The sequence below is a fragment of the Ceratotherium simum genome, chromosome 8 (genome assembly GCF_057802395.1).
Source record: "Ceratotherium simum simum isolate JZ-2026a chromosome 8, ASM5780239v1, whole genome shotgun sequence".
Taxonomy (NCBI): Eukaryota; Metazoa; Chordata; class Mammalia; order Perissodactyla; family Rhinocerotidae; genus Ceratotherium; species Ceratotherium simum.
In genome coordinates this window covers 59,359,839-59,379,520 of record NC_141907.1, presented here as the reverse complement: position 1 = coordinate 59,379,520, position 19,682 = coordinate 59,359,839, and the positions used below count along the sequence as shown (strand labels likewise).

The 19,682-nt window shown below is 38.7% G+C and overlaps 1 protein-coding gene across 5 annotated transcripts in view; it reads left to right on the top strand.

Annotated features, from left to right (window-relative positions):
- Positions 1 to 5,231: 5,231 nt before the first annotated feature.
- ANKRD17 (ankyrin repeat domain 17) overlaps positions 5,232 to 19,682 on the top strand; it is a 163,055-nt gene continuing 148,604 nt past the window's right edge. For 2 of the 5 annotated variants that reach the window (XM_087434424.1, XM_087434426.1), the window contains exon 1: positions 5,232 to 6,041. In XM_087434424.1, coding sequence (XP_087290550.1) covers positions 5,655 to 6,041 — 387 coding nt within the window. In that variant the 5' untranslated portion in view covers positions 5,232 to 5,654. The remainder of the gene's footprint in view (positions 6,042 to 19,682) is intronic. The other 3 variants (XM_014787970.2, XM_004419161.3, XM_004419162.3) reach the window with 2 other exon arrangements.

The window sequence follows — 19,682 nt, the reverse complement described above, 5'->3', positions numbered from 1 at the left end:
GCACAGGGCTGATCTCCTCACAAAAAAACCCAAAAGGTTACTTGCTTGCTACAACATAGTGTGTACTGCCAAACCTCCTAGCTAGAGCCAAGGAAGCCCTATTACTGTTCATCCCACCTAGATCCACCAGTTTTACATTTTGGGGTGTGTCATTTGTTGATACTAGTACTATTTTATGTATTAGTCAGGAATAAAAACCCAAATCGTGCCATATCAAGATTTCTCACTCTCTTCCAGTTTAACAGTCCATTTTCAATTTCACATCAATTTTTGATTCAAATTCAAGGAATTCAAAAGTTGAAGATATTAGGCTGTTATCTTCTAAGATTTTATCTGGTTGCAGGAGATAAGTTCTTCACCATCATAGCATTGGCAGAGGGGCATCTGGTCTGCCTGCTGTCTAAATCTGTTGCTGAAAGGTCCACTGTTGATACAACTTGCAATCTACTCTCTCAAAGTGTGATTGATTTCCCTCTGCCTTTATCTCAGAACTCATGGATTTTAGTGTCTTCTCAATAGGATCCTCCACGGATTCACACCATAGCCTCTGTCATGAGTTCCCATCACCCTGTATTGTGGCAAGCCTGTGGAAAGCAATTGGGTTCTTACTGTGAACCAAATTTACATTCTGTATCTCCTTTTCAGTCCACTGTAGGCAAGGAAGATGCAGGAGTGGGAGTGGTTATCAACGCTGCCCGGTCCCTCTTTGCTTAAACATATTAGGCTGCCATTTCTACTTCATTGTAATTGCCAGTGTTGGGCAAACTTCCAGATGTGAAGCAGGGCACAAGCCACAAGCTCCCGTTTTTGAATTCCCAAGTCTTCCTTGCAGTCTCCCCTCACCCCTTCGGGTTTCAACCCTGAGGAGAGAGCCAGGAAATAGTGTCTCAATTCATGGGCTCTTTCCTAACTTGCAATACAATTGAGATTGCCTCTATTTTCTTGTAATGATTTAATTCTCAGGTAGGTTCATTCTACTTGGTGACCAAAGGCCATAGGTGGTTTAAGTCTTTGCTTAATTTCAGAGGTAGAGGCCTCTTTCTCAATAGTGCTAGCCAAAATGGTGAGACTGTCTCTGATTGGCCTCATATTGTTAATCTGCCCATTCCTGAATCAATTATTTTGACTGTGGAATAAGGGAACTTTGGCTGGCCTGACTCATGGGCCCACCCCTGTGGTATGAGAATTAGGACTAGGTAATGGATGGTTGTACCTGGGGAAAGAAGGCTAGGTCTATACTAGATAGGATAAACTCTCAAATCTCAGTGGCTTAACACAAAAGAATGCGTATGAACTCTAACACAAGTATTCCTTATAGGCAGGCAGCTATCCTCCAAGTGAAGATTCAGGAAAACAGAGTCCTTCCATCTTGTGGCTTTGCCATCATCAACACATGGCTCCCAATGCAAATGTGTCCATCCGCCTCAAATTGGCAGGTAATGGAGAGATCTTGGAGGACCATTCATGTGATGTTTTTACAGAGCAGAGCTGCAATAAGAGCAAATCACTTCTACTTTATTCCACTGGTTAGAACCTAATTGGCACATCTAACTGGTAAACTTAATTGCAAGTGGCCGGGAAATATAATCTTACTGCATGCCCAGAAAAAGAATCTAGTGTCTGCAAGATTTTATCTGCAGACTTTATCCACTGCAAGATTTTATCCACTATTCTGATCACTAAATATCTATTTTACCTCTCCTTCCATACATAGAACACGTCCTATCCCAATGAAAAAAACCTAAAGTTCTATCCAGTCACTAGGTCAGGCTCAAAGTCTAGGTTTTTAGGAAATGTGCAGTCCTCTTCACTAGGTCCAGATGCAACCTATGAACTAAAAGACAAGTTATTTCTAACATCACCCCATGTCCCAGCAACCCAATTTACAGTGGTAGATCAGGGACAGGTAACTACAATATACTCTCATTAGGAAAAGAAAAAAATATGAGACACTAGGCAATAAGGATGTCTAATGATGACAGACTGCACAGGCATTTTTGATTCATCTCCCCTGTGAGTGGAGGAAGTTTTGATGAGACTCCAATTCTAGTCTTTGAGAGGAATCCCTTTGTCCTCTGTCTTCTGCATGGCCTGATACTAGCTTCTGAAATGTTCTTTGTCCATTATTCTCCATGGCCACATCCTATGTGGGTATCAGAGAGCTGTAAAGCGTTTATACCCTATTTCCTACTTATGCAAGTTGGGGTCGAACACTTGCCTGTTTTCACATTTGAACAATATTTTAACCAGATTCATGATTTGATTAGTAATAAAATTCCTTCAAAAATTTAGTCTTATGACCTATCTGCTTCCAGTACCACACCCAAAGTTCTTTCTTACATAATTCTCAAACTTGATTTACTTCTTTGCTTCCTTGCATCCATGTCAGTTTCTCTAGCACTTCATCCCAGCCACCTTGAGGCCATCTAAAATAACAGCTTTGGATGGGAGGGCCAAAGCCTTGATCTGATCTTTGCTCCAGGACTAAATCTTAAGGGAACTGTACTCAAGGCCTCTTCCAGTTTCATATTTTACCATTGGAGGGCTAGGAAGTCACCTTTCCCAATCCTTCCAAATATTCCCATGTACTTCCATTTCTGCAATTACTTCCTGAGCTTATCTCTTTGATAAAATCTTGCTAAAAGTAAAATGTAAAATTCAGCATACACTATTACTTTTATTCTTTTGAACTATTTCCTCTGGAGCTACCGTCTCAATAGGTAGGTGATATGCTTTTTAGTTTTCATGGGTGACAGTTTTACCAATTATTTTGCCACTGCAAAACATGGGTCTCCTTCCAGCCTCTGGTATCAGCTTCTCCAACATCTGCTGCATCATCGCTAAGCCAAAAACCTCTATATTTGAGGGTACTGTCTTAGCAGCACTCCACTTCCAGTACCAATTTCTGGATTAGTTATGGTCATTTTAGCTCCTATAACATATAAATTCTCAAATCTCAATTTTATCTCTTACAAAGAAGTCCAAAAAGGAGTTTTTCTAATCTGGAGGTGGTTGTCTTCCAACTAGTGATTTAGCCACTCATGTTCCTTCTCTCTTCTGGCTCTGGCATCACCAACATAGTTTTCAAGGTTACCATACTCACTAGCTTCAAGCTGATAGAGAAAGAGTAAGGGAAGATGGGAGGATTTCATTATGCTTGGAAATGAGCATATCACTTCCATTCACATTTCACTGGCTATAAGTCAATCACATGGCCACAACTAACTACAAGGGAAATTGGAAGATTTAGTTTACCTGTAGGTCCAGGAAGAAGAAATAAGTTTTATGAATGGCTAGTCAAGTCTCTGCCACAAAGTTTGGAAAGGAAAAAAATCCTAGATAAAAATAACAGAAAGTCACTCCAGGTACTCTGTCCATTCTAATAGGTTTGACTTTATCCTACTAGTTCCAACAAGATAATCATTTCACTACTATATAAAAGAGCAAGAATTTGTTTTCTTCCAAATAATGGGATTACTTTAAAGAGAATATTTTTGATAGCATGATAAGTACAGAAGTTAGATTGCAGAGGGTTAATGAGTGAATTTCAGATAACAAAAAGACATTGAATGTAGAATACTCCTTAAAGCTTGATTGTGAAGGAAATAGAGAGCTACAGAAGGATAAGCTAAGGAACCAGAAATGTGGGGGATTGAAGGCAGAAAAGATAATAAATGGAAGGGAAAGAGGGGACTGGAACGAGAGTACAGATGAATTATTAACCTTATAAGAGCAGGGAGTGTCTTATTCTTCTGATACTAGAGAAAAGGAAAGATCCAGAAGTATCTAAGTTTCTAGCATTTGGAAAATTGAAGGAGTTCATGCCTAATAGCATCAATCTTCTTCTGAAGTTTGAAGTAAAGTCATATAATGAAATGTGGCTGGGATTTAAAGATTGCGAAAAGTATTCTGGTGGGAAGGGAGAAAAAGGTGCTGAAGGATACACAAAGTAGGAGGGAGGAATCCAGCTAAGGTTACAGAATCTAAATCTGTAGTGGTAAGATACACAATGTAGTGTACTATTCTGCATAGGAACCGAGCAACCGATGTAGGAGAGGAGCAGGTAGATGGTTGGCACTTTGTGTATATATTTACTATAGCACTTATTACACCGAATAGCCCCCGCAAACAGAGACTTTGATTTCATAAACAATGCACACAGTAGGCGCACATGAATTTTTGCTTGAGTGAATTGATTCAGTCATTGCCAATTCTGCCATAGTACTCTGTAGAGTACTGGCAACTGCCCACATTTCATATGGTATGCCAATACTAAAAAGAAGAAAATGCCTAAAAAAATCAGGCACACACAGCTAAACTTAGCAGTCTTAAAATGGCAACTATGTCAGCTGAGACATACTTTTTATCCTGTGCCAGTACATCTGCCTTTGATGTTTGCTTCATTTTTCTTATGCCACTGTGCTCTTATTGGACCAGAAAGAGATAATTCTGAGTCCAATAAGCTACGCTCTTATTTCAAAAGTCCTGGAAGTTCTTCAGACACCTACACCTTAACAACCCCCACCCATCACAATATTCCTTCCAAGAGAGACAAGGATGATTATTTATGATGCTCACTTCACAGACAAAAGCTGAGTCGGTGAGGGGTGGGAGAACTAAATCAGGGTCATTCAGTGAATCGTCTGCAAAGTCTGACACAGATCCTGCTTCCTTCTCCTGTCTTCTCCCCTTTGGAAACTTCAGAGGTACAGTGATCTCAGACATCACCTAATCGAACTTGTTCATATTACACAAGTATAAACTCAGGTTCAGGAAGTCTATGACCCAAGACTTACTTAGGCAAAGAGGGCTCTTTCCCCTCTGCGACGCCACCTCTCAAGATCCAAAGCCCTAACTCACGATTTGGGGGGGGGGAAATGGCCAGGAATAGAGCTACGTACAACAGTCCAGAGCGAGGCCCCACCTCCGGGCTCTGGCCGTCCGGGTCTCCCGCTAACAAAGCACGCGGACCGCGCTTCCGCACCGCTCCCCAACCCGGCCCGGGGCCGCTCCTCTACGGCCTGCCCGCCCGCCCCACGCACCGCAGCACCGCCCGTCCGCGCGGGCCCGGGCCCGGCCCTCAAAATCTCACTTTCGTCTTTCGGCCACCCGCGCGCCACCGCTCAGGCGACGGCTGATGGCGTCACCTGCACTTCCGCCCGCGGCTGCGTTCTAGTCACAAGCAAGGAAGGAAGAAGGGAGGGCTGAAGGGCTGTGTGTGGGGGAAATAGCGAGGAAAGAGAAGAAATCCGGGCGCTCGCGGGCGCTCCGGCAGTAACCGCGGCCCTCCTCTGTCCCCGCCGTCCCCCGATCGGAAGTCGCGCTAGACACACTTCCCCCGCTTCTTCCTAGTCTCCGCTCCTCTGGGTATCCCCACACGCGGGTCTCCCTCTACGCCTCGCCACCCCCACCCCCTTGCTCCCTCACACTCCCTCCCTCTCCCTCCCTCCCATCGTCAGGCTCCCCGCCCTTAGTATCGCGAGACGAGGTGAGAGCTGGCGGAGCGGCGGCGGCGGCGGCGGCAGTAGAGGTGACCGAGGCGGTGGCGGTGGAGGCGGCACCGAGCGCTGTGTCGGCCCCGGTGCGGCCGAAGTCGCGGTAGAGCGTAGCCCCCACGCCCCTCCCCCGTCCGCACCCTCCCTCTTTCCCTGGGGATGGAGAAGGCGATGGTTCCGGTGGCGGCGGCGGCGGCTGAGGGAGAAGGGAGCCCCCCGGCGGTGGCGGCTGTGGTGGGCCCCCCCGTGGCGGCGGCGGCGGCGGAGGTCGGCGGCGGCGGCGGCGGCAGCGGGGCTCGCTCGGCCTCGTCTCCTCGTGGGATGGTGCGAGTCTGCGACCTGCTCCTGAAGAAGAAGCCGCCGCAGCAGCAGCAGCATAAGGCCAAGCGTAACCGGACTTGCCGACCCCCCAGCAGCAGCGAAAGCAGTAGCGACAGCGACAACAGCGGCGGCGGCGGAGGCGGCGGAGGTGGCGGCGGCGGCACCAGCAGCAACAACAGCGAGGAAGAAGAGGACGACGACGACGAGGAAGAGGAGGTTTCTGAGGCAAGGGCCTGGTTTCAAAGGAAGGAGGGAGGAAGGGATTGTAAAGGGTAGGGGCCGAAGGTGGGAGGGGACTTGCGGTGGGACAGATTCCTGTGGGTTGATCTATCTTAGGGGCCAGGCTTTCCACTGCCCTTTCTTTCCCCGGCTTGAATCGTGAGGTGTGGGCATGTGGGGGAGGGTAGCTGACACGTGGGGGTGGGAGGACCACAGAGTTGGTGAACAGCACGTTACCCGGGGATGGTTCACATGGTTAAGGATGGAGGGAATTGGTTAGATTTCCTATTTGCGCACCCGGCGGGGTCTGCCTGGGGCCAGTAGGGCCATCTTATTTCTGGGGCGGGGGCGGGACCAAAGCGGGAGGGGTAAGATAATAGGTAGATAAGTCTCTTGGGGAAAAACTAGGAGGTTGGTAAATGTCTCCCAATGGTGAGGTGGAGAGCAGTTTTGCGGGGAGGTAAGTTGTAATGGACTCAGAGCTAAGTATCTGTATGTGAGAGACACGTGAGAAGCTGTACTTTTCCATAGTGTTGTGCTGCAGGTTTTTTTCTTAACTATTGTGGCTGATGAAGTAACCTTCGCTTCCTCGATCTCTCAAGAATTTTGAATGAACTGATCTTATGTCCATGTATATTTATATGTAACTCAGTGGGTGAAAAAGTATGTTTGATCCTTTCGTGTACATTCATGTACATCTTCAAATGCTTCCTTAGTTAGGAAGAATTAAGCTAGGCCCTGTTGTTTTCCAGATAATATGGGGCAGCTAAAGAGCCTGCTTTGGAGCCAGGCTTGGTTGTGGTGAGTTGGAATAGGAAGGCTTCTTGGTTTGTCCTAGTGATCTGGTTTCATAACTGTTTATAATTTTTCCTGGGTCCACAGATAGGCGGCGATGCAGGACCTTATTCTTCAAAGAAGGCCATGTAATGCCAAAGCTCAGTAAAACATACCATACTGACAGCAAAGTAGGAGTTAGCCTTCCTAGTTCCATCATCTCTTTTGTAACTCTCTTGTCCACTCCCTGAAACAGAAGCTAGGAAATCTTGATCTAGAGAAAGAAGTTGTAACTTAAGGCAGCAGAAGGAAAACAGCTTTAAAGTCTGATTTTATTTAGTTATAAGAGAGAACAACTGAATTATCTGGAAGTTCCTCTTGCCATTTATTCTCTTCCACAAACACAGAGCTTATCTTGGTGCAAGGCTGATTTTTTGAAAATTGCATTATTGGATCTTGGGTTCTGTTCAACTAGAGAAATAACTTTTAAAGAATTTGAGACTTATCTATTAGTAAAAGACCAGATTCTCTTTTGCCTCAGATGGGATGAAGTTATTTAGGTAGAGAAGTAACAGCGCAAGTCTGTATACCAAAAAGACAGACATTCCTTGCTCTTGCATTTAGCCTATTGAATTCTATGCATAGGTTTGTATTGATAGATTTTGTATTGACCTAGTTGGACGTTTAAGGACAGTGTGTTGCTCAGGCTGCTTTTGAAGCAATGAAGAGAAAGATGTGACCGGATCCTTATTTCCAATAAAATCTATTGTGGTAGTTAGAATCATTCAATTGTATTATTCTTTTCAGAGAAGAGAAACATTTTAGAGATAATCTAGTCCAATCCTTTTATTTTAAAAATGAGAAAAACAAGGCTTACAGGAAACTGGTTGCAGTGGATAGTAGCAAAAGTAGAAGCAAAGACCAGGACACTTTTTATGACTGTTTCCTTGTATCCCCCTCCTGACTTCTTTCACAAAATAGGCAGTGAATTGCAAGGTAACACAGTCGTGCAACCATGGGCATCATACCAGTATTTTATTAAGATTTTAAGTTCTCTGACAAAATATCAAGCTCTGGTTTGGAATTCAATAACAAGTTGAGTGCATACTTACTGGAATATTATCCTGTAAACTTCACATACCTAGGTAGTTTTGTCCATTGGAATTTGGCCTAATAAGCAAAACTTTTAGTAATTCCTTAAATCGTGTAGAATAGCCTTAAGTTTGTAGGTGTGTTAATTTTGTAAGTCAGATTTGTTTTCCTTGGAAAATAGGAATGGTATATGTTGATTTCGATCAACTAGGGAAGTGTTTCTTTGTTTTTAATATGCTTTATTCTGTCTTCTGCACAGTGGTGTAAACAATGGGTTTGTCATTTGTTATGAAGATGAGTCAGGAGAAATAAATATAAGAAAGTACAACCATTAAAAATAAATCTATACAAATACATGGTGAGGGATGAGCAGACAGAAAAGAAGTACAGTATATCTCTGCAACTGCCTCCATCTTTGACCAAAATAAAGAAGTAAATAAACCTCATGGTTACTGTACACTATAAGCTAAATAGATGAGTTGTGCAGTTTTTCATTTCGTTACCATTTTATTGATATGTCAGCAGAAGGTTAACTTTCTAGAGCTAGGAAATCTTGTGGACAATACTCATTGTACATAAGTCCTTTTTCTCATTCACTCCGTTATTGGTTACACAATGAAAAATGTGGATAACATGATCCTTGAGGTTATCCTTCCATTAAAAATCATCAAAAGGTTAAAAAAGAATATGAAAGTTTATAGTTTTGGAGTATTTAATCTGAAAAAATTGAGGATAATTTAACAAAAATATATACATTTGCTATGAAGAAATGGTAGCTGGATATTTTCTATATCTGCTAAAAGAGGAAAAGTTGAAAGGAAAGGAGATTCAGTTTATGTAAGAGCTTTATTTGAATGTTGAAGAACAAGAATCTAATTCTTACTAAACATTAGAGCAGGTTATTGAGAATTGGATTTTCTCTTCAGTATTTCAGAATGGAATAATCATGTTTTAGCTAATTTGTGTAACTTCAGATATACCTGGAAACAAAGGTATAAGACCAAGAGCTCTCCCCTTCCCTCTTCCACTCCTCCCCAATTTGACACAAAACCTTAGATCAAAAATTGAAAACTGCATAATTTTCTTGGCTTTCAGTGGGCGATTGACCAATATGGAAAACAGACAGAAATGTATTTCCAACATAAAAGCTGTGATGCACTTCTTTTCAGATTAGCAGACTAAATTAAATAAATTGTTTACTTGAATATTACAAGAAAAAAATGTTGAAATTGCAAGAGTTGATACTCCATTTCAGAAATAACATTGTGTTCTGTTGAATGCATTTTTAAATGTAATTGAATGGCATCAGTGTTTGCTAAAGCAGAATTCAAAGGGGCAAAAACTTGCTATTAAACATAGGACTCATGTTCAAAAGTAATATTTTTGTTGAAGATGCATAAAATGCAAATGCACTAGGAGTTGATAAGAATTCCATCTATTTTTATAGTTAGCTTGAGGCTTTAAATTTAAGAGACAAACCTAGTGAAAAAATTTTAAACAAGGGAAGCCAGTAAATAGATTAGTACTGACTTGTTCATTCACTTTTGAAAGGATTTGCAAGGTCAAGGAGAATCTGTTTACATGCAAGAGGTTGGGTTGAGAATGAGGACAAAGAAAAATTATTTCAGAAGTAGATTGTGTTTCGTCAAGTTCACTTCCAAATTTTGTTTGTTTGTTTTGAGGAAGATTAGCCCGGAGCTAACATCTGTTGCCAGTCCTCTTTTTTGCTGAGGAGGATTGGCCCTGGGCTAACATCTGTGCCCATCTTCCTCTAATCTATATGGGAAGCTGCCACAGCATGGCTTGACAAGTGGTGCGTAGGTCTGCCCCCGGGATCCGAACCTTTGAACCCTGGGCTACGCAAGTGGAGCACCCGCAAACTTAACCACTATGCCTCCAGGCCAGGCCCTTCTTTGTTTTTTAATGGAAAATGCCATCTAAGTTCCTTTGTTATAATAGTAGGATCCCAGATTAGCCCAGAGAAGCTTACTTGTTCCCCAGTTTCATCTCTTAATTGATGAAGCAGTATTTATAAACTAGATGTTAAGATCTTCGAAGCAATAGTCCTGTCATAATTATCTTGTCTCCTATTCTGCTTAGGCACAATACTTGATAAAAAACATTTTCAGTGAATAACTAGTACCTAGGGAGAGTCCGGAATTCATTTAGGAAACCAACCAAGAGAAGCAATAGTTTCTTCCTCCATTCTTGGACACAGGGCTGCTGAAAGCTGAAGTTTGGATTTCAACATCTTTCAGTTACTGAATTACTTCTCTTAGCGGTGGTGATCTTCCATAGGTATTAGGGGAAAAGCCAGTTAAACCAATAGACATTGATTGTTGAGTGCCAGATAACACCTTAAGCCTCCTGGATATATTTACATTTTAAGAACGTAGTAAAAACTATTACTTGTTCAGTGCCTACTGTGTGTCAAGTCTAACATAACGGTTAAGAGCATTGATTGGAGCTTGGATTTAAATCCTTGATCCATCGCTGACTAGCTTTGTGGTCTTGGGCGGGTTACTTAACCTCTCTCCACCTCAGTTTCCTCATATGTAAAGGATGATAATAGTAGATCCTACCTTATAGCATTGTTACGAGAATTAAATGAGTTAATACAGTTTTCATGTATTCTCATTTTATTTTCACCACAACCCTATGAAGTCATCATATTTGTTTCCTTATTTAGTAAATGTTTGGAGTTCCTATATATGCTAGGCATTTTGCTGTACTGGATAAGCAATGATGAGCAAAACTATTTTAAGATACATTGATTTAAAAATGCACTGATGATTAAATAAAGGTTTGGGGCAGTATGAGAGTAAGATTAAATGGTAAATGTATATCCTGAATAAAGTGTGTGAGTGTCAGAAGTTTACAAATGTGTGTGGTGGGGATATTCGTATTCATTTTAGAGGCAAAGATAATGGCTTAGAAGGGTTTTAGGTAACTTCATCGGAGTCACATAGCTAATAAGTGGCCAAGCGAGACTTAACCTGTGTCTGCTTGATTCAGAGCCTGCTCATTCATTCACTTATTCATTCACATGGTCTGTTATGCTGTATGATATTGAGTGTAACAACTCTGATTTTGGCATTTCAGATAATGTTAAAACGAATTCAGATGGTATAGGGGAAGATACTTTTTGGCAGTAGGGCAACCATTGAAGACAAGTTGGCTATTGCAAGCTTTTCTTTCCTTTTCTTGTTCTGAAAAAGTCACTGGAAAAAAAAATACAGAAAAGTACAGATGAATATATGCATATTCCCACCATCCAGAATTAACAATTGTTAACAAAATGAAACTTTATAGTGAAAACTACTCTCTCTAGAGGCAATCTATTGCTTCTCCCTGCCTCTCAAGATTTTTACTTTTCAAGGTTATCTTCCTTTATTAAGCTAAAAAAATATTTTCCTTTTAAATAGGAGTTGTTAACTTGGGGTCTGGATAGGCTGTGAAAACCCTGAAATTAAACACAAGATTTTGTTGAAGGTGTTTATAGGTTTTTTTTTCTTTCTCTCCTACCCCCACAGTATGTGTGTAGACTTTCCTTAAGATACTCAGAGAGGTCTGTGACTACCTCCTTCCTCCCACCTTGTTATTTTGAAACATTGTCACTGCAGTGGCAGTGGGGAATCGGGAAGGCATTTATGTGGATTGTTTAAAAACTGCTTCTGACCAAGGTAATTTGGTAACAACTGTGGTGTTTGTTGTGAAGTAGAGGGTCCAAGATTTATCTGTTGCCTCTGGTAAACTAGCCCTGTGCCTACTCTCTCTTCTCTTAAATCCTCATATTTTGCCTTTTAATTGATGAAGCAGTTTTCATCTAGTCTGCTATGGACTGTCAGATCTGAAGACAGAAACATTGTCTTATACATCTTTGTATCTCCTGCCCTGTATCATGTGTGTCTATAAGTCAGTGTCTTACCTTTGCTAGGTTTCATGAAGTCAGATCTCTGAAATAAAAAATAGTTCATAAATATTTCTTCTTTAACCAGTTAACTCTGAAAATATTAGGGACCTCAAGTCTTAAGGTAACAGAACTTGGTTGCAGCTATTTATGGTGGACCCCTGTCAGATGTTTTAATTGCACTCTAATTACTCAATCTAGTCTAGCCATCATTAACCTCACCAACCTAATTGGAGTTAGTATTGTGAACATTTTGAGTGTTGAATAATCATTAAAGCAGGACATTTTGACTCCTAGAAATTCACAAGGCAATTCACTACGCTGCTGCTGCTGGCATTCTATTATACCATCCAGTTGACTAGGAGGTAGATTTTCAGGCAGTGTATTTGCATTTATGACAGTAGTTTATTCTGCATTTTTATAAAGATAATTTAGTGGGTTAGGAAATGTGGATGTAATGAGCTTCCTTATAATTTTTCCATACTTGACCATAGATGAAAACGAATTTTCACTTCATAATGGTATGTGAAGTAGTGCCTGCTGATGCCCCTTATGTTTTTGTTAGGACCAATAGGGGGCACCAACATCCATGGTAACCTATGCCAAATCTGACTAACTTCTTTCAGCTTTCACCTTTTGCAGAAAACAAATTAAATTATTAGAGAATTGAAGGTGATGGGTAAATATGAATACCCTTATAGTCCCTGGAACCTTACCTATCTGGTGGAGTTATGCATATCCACTTGCTACCCCGATCAAAATACCCTTGCTTACTTAATGGTGCTTGATCTCTTAACTTTTTTTTTTTTTTGTCTTTAGAAACTATTCTTATCCAGTCATGAGGGGAAGTGGAATTGTGGAGCAATATAGGTATTATTTTATCATGATTTATAATATGGGGTTTTAATTATTAAAAAGGGACATGTTGGATTTTATTTTCCCCAAGAATGCTATGAAACTCAAAATTAATATAGACCTAATTATTGAAAGCGTTAACTTAGGTTACCTTATGTCATCCTACAAAACTCATAAACATTACCTGATCTTTAAAAAGAATTGACTTTTTAAGTTTACTTTTGTGTGAGACTAGAAATAAAAGACAGTGAGATAGAAAAAAAATGTAAAGATCACAATACTTTAGGAATTCCTTTTGGAGTCAATATTATTTAGTCTTTATAAACAATTTTGATATATGATAAAATCTCTCTCAAAGCGTGCAGATAGATCATAGTGAATTGTGCTGATGGGAATGGACAACAAGATTGTTGAGAATAGACTGAAAATATTAAAATAGGTTTTTAGGAGTCATGGGTAGAAAATGTGCTTTTTTGGGTAAATGGTCTTAAACAAAGCGTGCTTTTTCAGTAAAAGTTCAGCATAGTGTTGAACAAGATTAAATAAGATATTGGAGATAACCAAAATCATAATTCTTATTTTAAATAATGCTAAAATACATCTGCACAAATAGATCATATATATGTCTGCCTGCTGTACCATGAAAATGATGACTAAAACTAGGGAAGTTCTAGAGAGGGATAGTTTAAAAATGATTGGAGGGTTAGAGATGGAATCCATGATGAAGGAGAACTGCAGATTATACTTAATTATATTCTTATTTCTTGTTACTTAATGTTCAAATTAACCAGTTACTCAAACTGAGTCGTAACATGGAGAAAAATGAGGTGTATTAAATAGTGTTATTTCAATTTTGAAAATAAGTAAACTCCTCATTTCCTGAGATTATTTGAAAGTATGGACCAGACGTGACAAATACAAGAAACTAGTCTACAGCTATGCATCTTTAGTAAGGTATATCCCGCTCCTGAGCTATCATTTGGTCTCATTTAATCTTTCATTTTTTTATCCCCCTTCCCCTCCAAAAAAGAAAGGAAAGAAAAGAAAAAAAAAAGTGAAGAAATAAAAACCTATTGTAACGTTAATTCTTGGTCTGGGTTTTTCCTCATGGATTATCTTTTAGTTAAAGAACTTTTGATTGAAAAATATTTCAGAGGGATCTGTGGAAAAATTGGTTTTGTCAGTTTTGAATTTGGAATAAACATTAACATGAGTTTTATTTTCCTTTCCCTCTTTCCCATCACCTTAAATCTGAAACCTGAGAAGAAAAGGAAGTCTTCCTGTTTGTGTTACACCAGGTCTATGTTGAGTTCAGTCTTTGACCCCGTTATTGTCTCTTTCCTTCTCTATGCCATATTTCCCTCTTTTTTTATCTGAAGTTAATAACAAAAATAGTCGTGTCGCAAAGCCTCTATTGTAGCTCTTACTAGTGTGAGATGCAGTGTAGGAGTTAATTCTTTTATTTGACAAACATTTATTGAGTATTTCTTATGTGTGGCTATTTTTGGTATATAAAAATCTCAACTATTTCTCTCAGTGAATATGAAAAAGTTAGCTATATTTAAAATCATAGCTGTATGTGTTGAGTTAAATGATTTTATATATGTTGTAGTTAGTAAAACTTTTAGACTTACGTGCATGAAAACTTAGCACAGTGATGGAATTCTGTTACGATTTTTAGAAGTATCACTATTAGTATGCTTTTCTAACTAAATTTATTTAAGAAGCTTATTGAGACCTAGCAGAATCACTTAAAGATTAAGAGAGATTGGAAGAAACAGAAACGTTATCCTAGCTTCATAAAATTTAAATCTTGTTGAGATAAAATTAATAATTTAAGGCTATGAAGATTTTAATTCTGTAAAATTACTTTATTTGGGAGTCTATGTTTTCATTGTAACTGTGTGCCTTTGGTCTCATAGGGATCATTTTATTTCTGTTTTTGAATATGAGTACGGTAGACTTTACATCTTTTATGAGTGTCTCTTGGAATACTCACTGATTTTTGATAGTATGTTTTTGTTTTTTTTTTAAGATGAGATCTGTCTGTGATATTTTTCTGGAGTGTCCTTGACAACTAAATTACACCAAAGAATCATCTATTCTAATTTTACCCTGAATATTTTGTAGTAAGAAAGAGGTAGCCATATATGTATACTCTTGGTTGCTACAGGTAGAGATATGTTAAAATATGAGAAATTGACTTACAGGACATTGTAGGGTGCAGTGTTAAAACATCTTTTAAATTAGATTTTAAATATAGTATTTCTATAACTAAACGTTATGTGTATTTGTGGAAACAGATATGTATTTGTAGAAAATTGGACAAAATCAAAAGATCTAAAGAAGAATACAAGAATCACTATAATCTTACTCTCCAGAATTAATCATTACTATTTGAAATGGTCTTTTCATTCTTTTTACTTGGTGCATATTAAATTGTCTATCACCGAGAGCAGAGCTGTCACTTAGAAATTTTGTCTGCTAAAAGTTTCATTGATGAACATTCTTAAAATATATCAATTGAAGATATACGTCTTCAGATAATTATATATTTAACTATAAAAACTGATGAATGCATTCCTACTTGTAAAAACAGGAGTCTTCTAATACATAAACATTTTTATTCCACTTTTTCTCAGAGTAGATGCTGCTAACAGCTTGGTGTAGATCAAATGTTCTAGTTTCTTGGTGAGAATGAATGAGAGTGAGTGAGTGAGAAAGAGAGAGAGAAAGTGTGTGTGTGGGGGGGTGCGTGGTGCCTGAGAGAGTACATTAGGATTTGCCTCATTGTTCTCATTTACTTGTGCCTGTTCCATAGTATGAATGTATGTAATTTGTGATTTTTATGGGGGTAGACATTTAGATTGTTTTCAGTACATTGCCATTACACATATAATGCTGAAGTGAACATCCTTTTACAGTTATTTTTGAGTACAAAATTATTTCTTTGGGATGACATCCTGGAAATGGAATTGCTGGACCAGAGGTTAAGCACATGTTAAATTTGGTAGATATTCCCAAGTTTTACTTCATCAAAAATGTATAAGAATGCTACTGGATATGATCAATCTTCTTAGTTTTAAAAATCTGTTAAACAAAAAATAGTTTTGTTTTCGTTTTCATTTTCTTGGTTACTGTTGACATGGAGTAAATTTTCCTGTTTATTTTTCATATGGATTTCTTTTGAAAATTTCCCGTTTTATTCTTTACTTATTATTCTATTAGAGTTGTTTTTTTCTTAGTGCTTTGTCAGTGCTATTTATATTTATGGGTATACATCTTTCACTGTGTTATTTGTTACACTTACTCTGTTGACAATATTTTCACAATGTAGAAAAACTTTTATTTTTGTGCAGTAAAATGAATTATTCTTTTATGACTTCTGGAGACCTTCACCCCAGTACTTAAAAAAAGTTTCTTAGAAATTTTCTTTTGATGGTTCTATGCATTGTTTTCCAAAGATACGTGGATATCTTTTTGGAAATAGTACTTAATTGTCGTGTCCATTTCTTATTTACTCTTTTCAGTAGCATTTGACCTTGTTGACAAATCCTTGCCTCTTAAAGAGTGCTCCTCTCTTTGCTTATGTAATACTACCCTCTCCTATTTCTGCATTACTAGCTGCTTTTTCTTGGTCTTCTTGCTTCCTCTTACCTCCTTTACTGTACATCCTTTGATTATTTAGTACCTCATTGCTCAGTCCTGGGCCCTTTTGGATCTTGTATCTGGTCTCACTTCTTAGGTGATTTAGGTAGTCATATATGCATGTGCTAGTGACTCTCAACTTTATATCTCCAATTTAAACCTTTCTTCTTGATTACTAGGCTGAACCTTCTGGCCACCCAACATTTGTACAGTCTAGGAAGTAGACTAAGAGAGGTCATTCCCACCTGAGCCTCATGGAATGGTTTCCCAAAGAAAGAGTGTTTCTATTGCTAAAAGTATGAGGTGGGAGAGTGGGAAGGGAAAGGATATTGGACATAAGACATCCAAAGTATACCTTGAAACTTCCCACCTCTCTCCATCTTTGCTACCATCACCCTAGCCCATGCTGTTATCTTACTTGAACTTCATAGTAGTCTCCTGATTTGATCTCCTAGCTCTCTTCTCTTATCTCCCCATACTTCATTCATTCTTCAAGCAGTAGCAAGCCTAATCTTTCCGAAATGTGAATCATTATTTGACTTCTCATTGCTTATATGGCTGTTTGTTCTTAATGTTATAACCTCATTTTATATCCCTTTCAGTTCATTCACTATTTTCTAGTCACACTGACCTTTCTGTTCTTAGAACATGCAGACTGTCTCACTTGGAGTCTTTTTATTTTCTTTCTTGGATGTTCTTCCCCTGGTTCTTTGTTTGTTCTCATCTTTTAGGTTTCGACTTAGATATCGTTCCCTGTCCAGGATCGTTGGAAGAAATATTTAACCCCTACACCTCTCCTCTTCTCCACCCTCTCTTTTAGTTTTCTGCCTGTAACTGGGTAAGTTTAGCTAGGGTGAGAAATAGGAGGCCCTGTTGGTCTTTGACCAAACTTTATTGGTATTAAATAATTTAGTGGATTCTTATCTGTTTGTTACCACTCAGAAAGGGATTTGTGGGGGGTGGGAGTGGGGGAATTTGAATGTTTAACATTTCCAGATTCCTAACAGTATTTGTTTATTCCTCTTCCACATCAATTCTAGTTATTTGGTTGAACCTTTTGAACTTGTTCTCTTTGTACATCAAAAGTCATCCAATGTCTGTGATTTCTTATGGTTCAACGTAACATGTTAGCATGCTTTGATATTTTAGAAGACAAGTTCTTCCTTACTTGTCTTCTTCATTATGAATTTTGGATATTGTGTGTTTAACTTGTCCGATGGCTTTTGTAAACTGCCATAAAATATGCCCAATCAAATTTTGATTGGAATTACATTGAAATTTGGATTAGTTTGGGGAGAAATAGATGTATATTACTGAGAATTCCCCTTCAGAAACACAGCATGCCTCTATGTTTTCAGGCCTTTCATCTGTCTTTAATAAAATTTTATAGTTTTCATATAGGTTTTTGTATTTCTTGTGGAGTTTATTCCTAATTATTTTATAATTCTTATTGTTATTGTGAATGGTGTTTTTTCTTCCATTACGCTTTCTAATTAGTTATTGTTGGAGTATAGGAACCTATTGATTTTGATATTTTGATCTTGTGCATATGGCCACTAAGCTGAATTCTCATATTGTCAGTTTATTCTCTTTAGTTTTTTCTCTCTCTCTCTTTTTTGTGTGAGGAGGATCAACCCTGAGCTAACATCCGTGCTAATCCTCCTCTTGTTGCTGAGGAAGATCAGCTCTGAGCTAACATCTATTGCCAGTCCTCCTCCTTTTCTTTTTTTCCCCCAAAGCCCCAGTAGATAGTTGTCATAGTTGCACATCCCTCTAGTTGCTGTATGTGGGACTCAGCCTCAGCATGGCCGGAGAAGCAGTGCATGGGCGCGCGCCCGGGATCCGAACCCAGGCCGCCAGTAGGGGAGTGCACGCACTTAACCGCTAAGCCACGGGGCCGTCCCCCTCTTTAGTTTTTTGACTAAGCTGTTTTATTGACTCCAATAAATGTGTCTTTTGTCTCTTCTCTTTTATTATTTATACCTCTTGTTTTTCTTCTCTTATTGCATCAGTTTTGAACACTCTCAAAATGTTGAATAGGGCCGGCTCCGTGGCTTAGCGGTTAAGTGCGCGCGCTCTGATGCTGGCGGCCCGGGTTCGGATCCCGGGCAAGCCCCAAGGCGCCACTTCTCCGTCCAACGCGAGGCCGAGTCCCACGTGCAGCAACTAGAAGGATGTGAACCTATGACATACAACTATCTACTGGAGCTTTGGGGGGAAAAATGAATAAATAAAATCTTAAAAAAATGTTGAATAAAAGTAGTAATAGAAGCTATCTTTGTCTTTCCCTTGTTTTAATTGGAATGCTGTTGTGTCACTATTAAGTATAATGTCAATATCCTTTATCAATTTAGTGTATCTCTTTCTCTTAGCTAAGTAAGTTTTATCAAAAATATATACCAAATTTTATCAAATGCATTTTTGGCATCTATTGAAATGATCATTTTCTCCTCCTTCCCCTCATCCATTCATATAATGAATTGCAGTAGTACGTTTCCTACTATTAAACTGTGTTTGGAATACAGAATATGATGTAGTATTCTTTTAATACACTGTTGGATTTAATCATTATTAACATTTTAATTTATATTTTCTGTGAAGATTATCCATTTCATATTAGATTTTCAAATTTGTTGGGAGAAACTAAATAATTTCCTTCCTTACATCAATCTTGTAAAGATTTGTGCTTTACAGATTCAATTTATATGCATCCTTTTTCCTTTTAATCTTATATGTTGTATTTTTAACCATATTTGCCACTGAGATGTTAGAAAAGAGTTTCATCAAGTGCTTTATTTGATCTCTTTATAGTTTAGTAATTTTTGTAAGTGGCTTAAGTAATTTAGTGTGTACCTCTTATATGTTATAAAAAAATTTAATTGTGGTAAACAACAGAACAAAAAATTTACCATTTTAAGCTTTTAAGTGTACAATTCAGTAGTGATAAGTATGTTCGCATTGTTTTGCCACAGATCTCCAGAACTTTCTCACCTTGAAAAACTGAAACTCTATACCCATTAAACAACAAAAATTGCCTTTTCCCCTTCCCCCAACTCCTGGCAACCATCATTCTACTTTCTGTTTCTATGAATTTGACTACTTTAGATACCACATACTATTTCCGTACAGTATTTCCCTTTTTGTGACTGGCTTATTTCACTTAGCATTATGTCCTTAAGATTCATCTATGTTGTAGCATGTGACAGAATTTTCTTCCTTTTTAAGACTAAATAATCCACTTTATGTATATATCATATTTGGTTTATGCATTCATCCATCAATGGTCATTTGGGTTGTTTCTACCTCTTGGCTATTTTGCCTCTTATTTTTTATACTTAATTCATGTATTTCAAATTTCTATTGGTTTA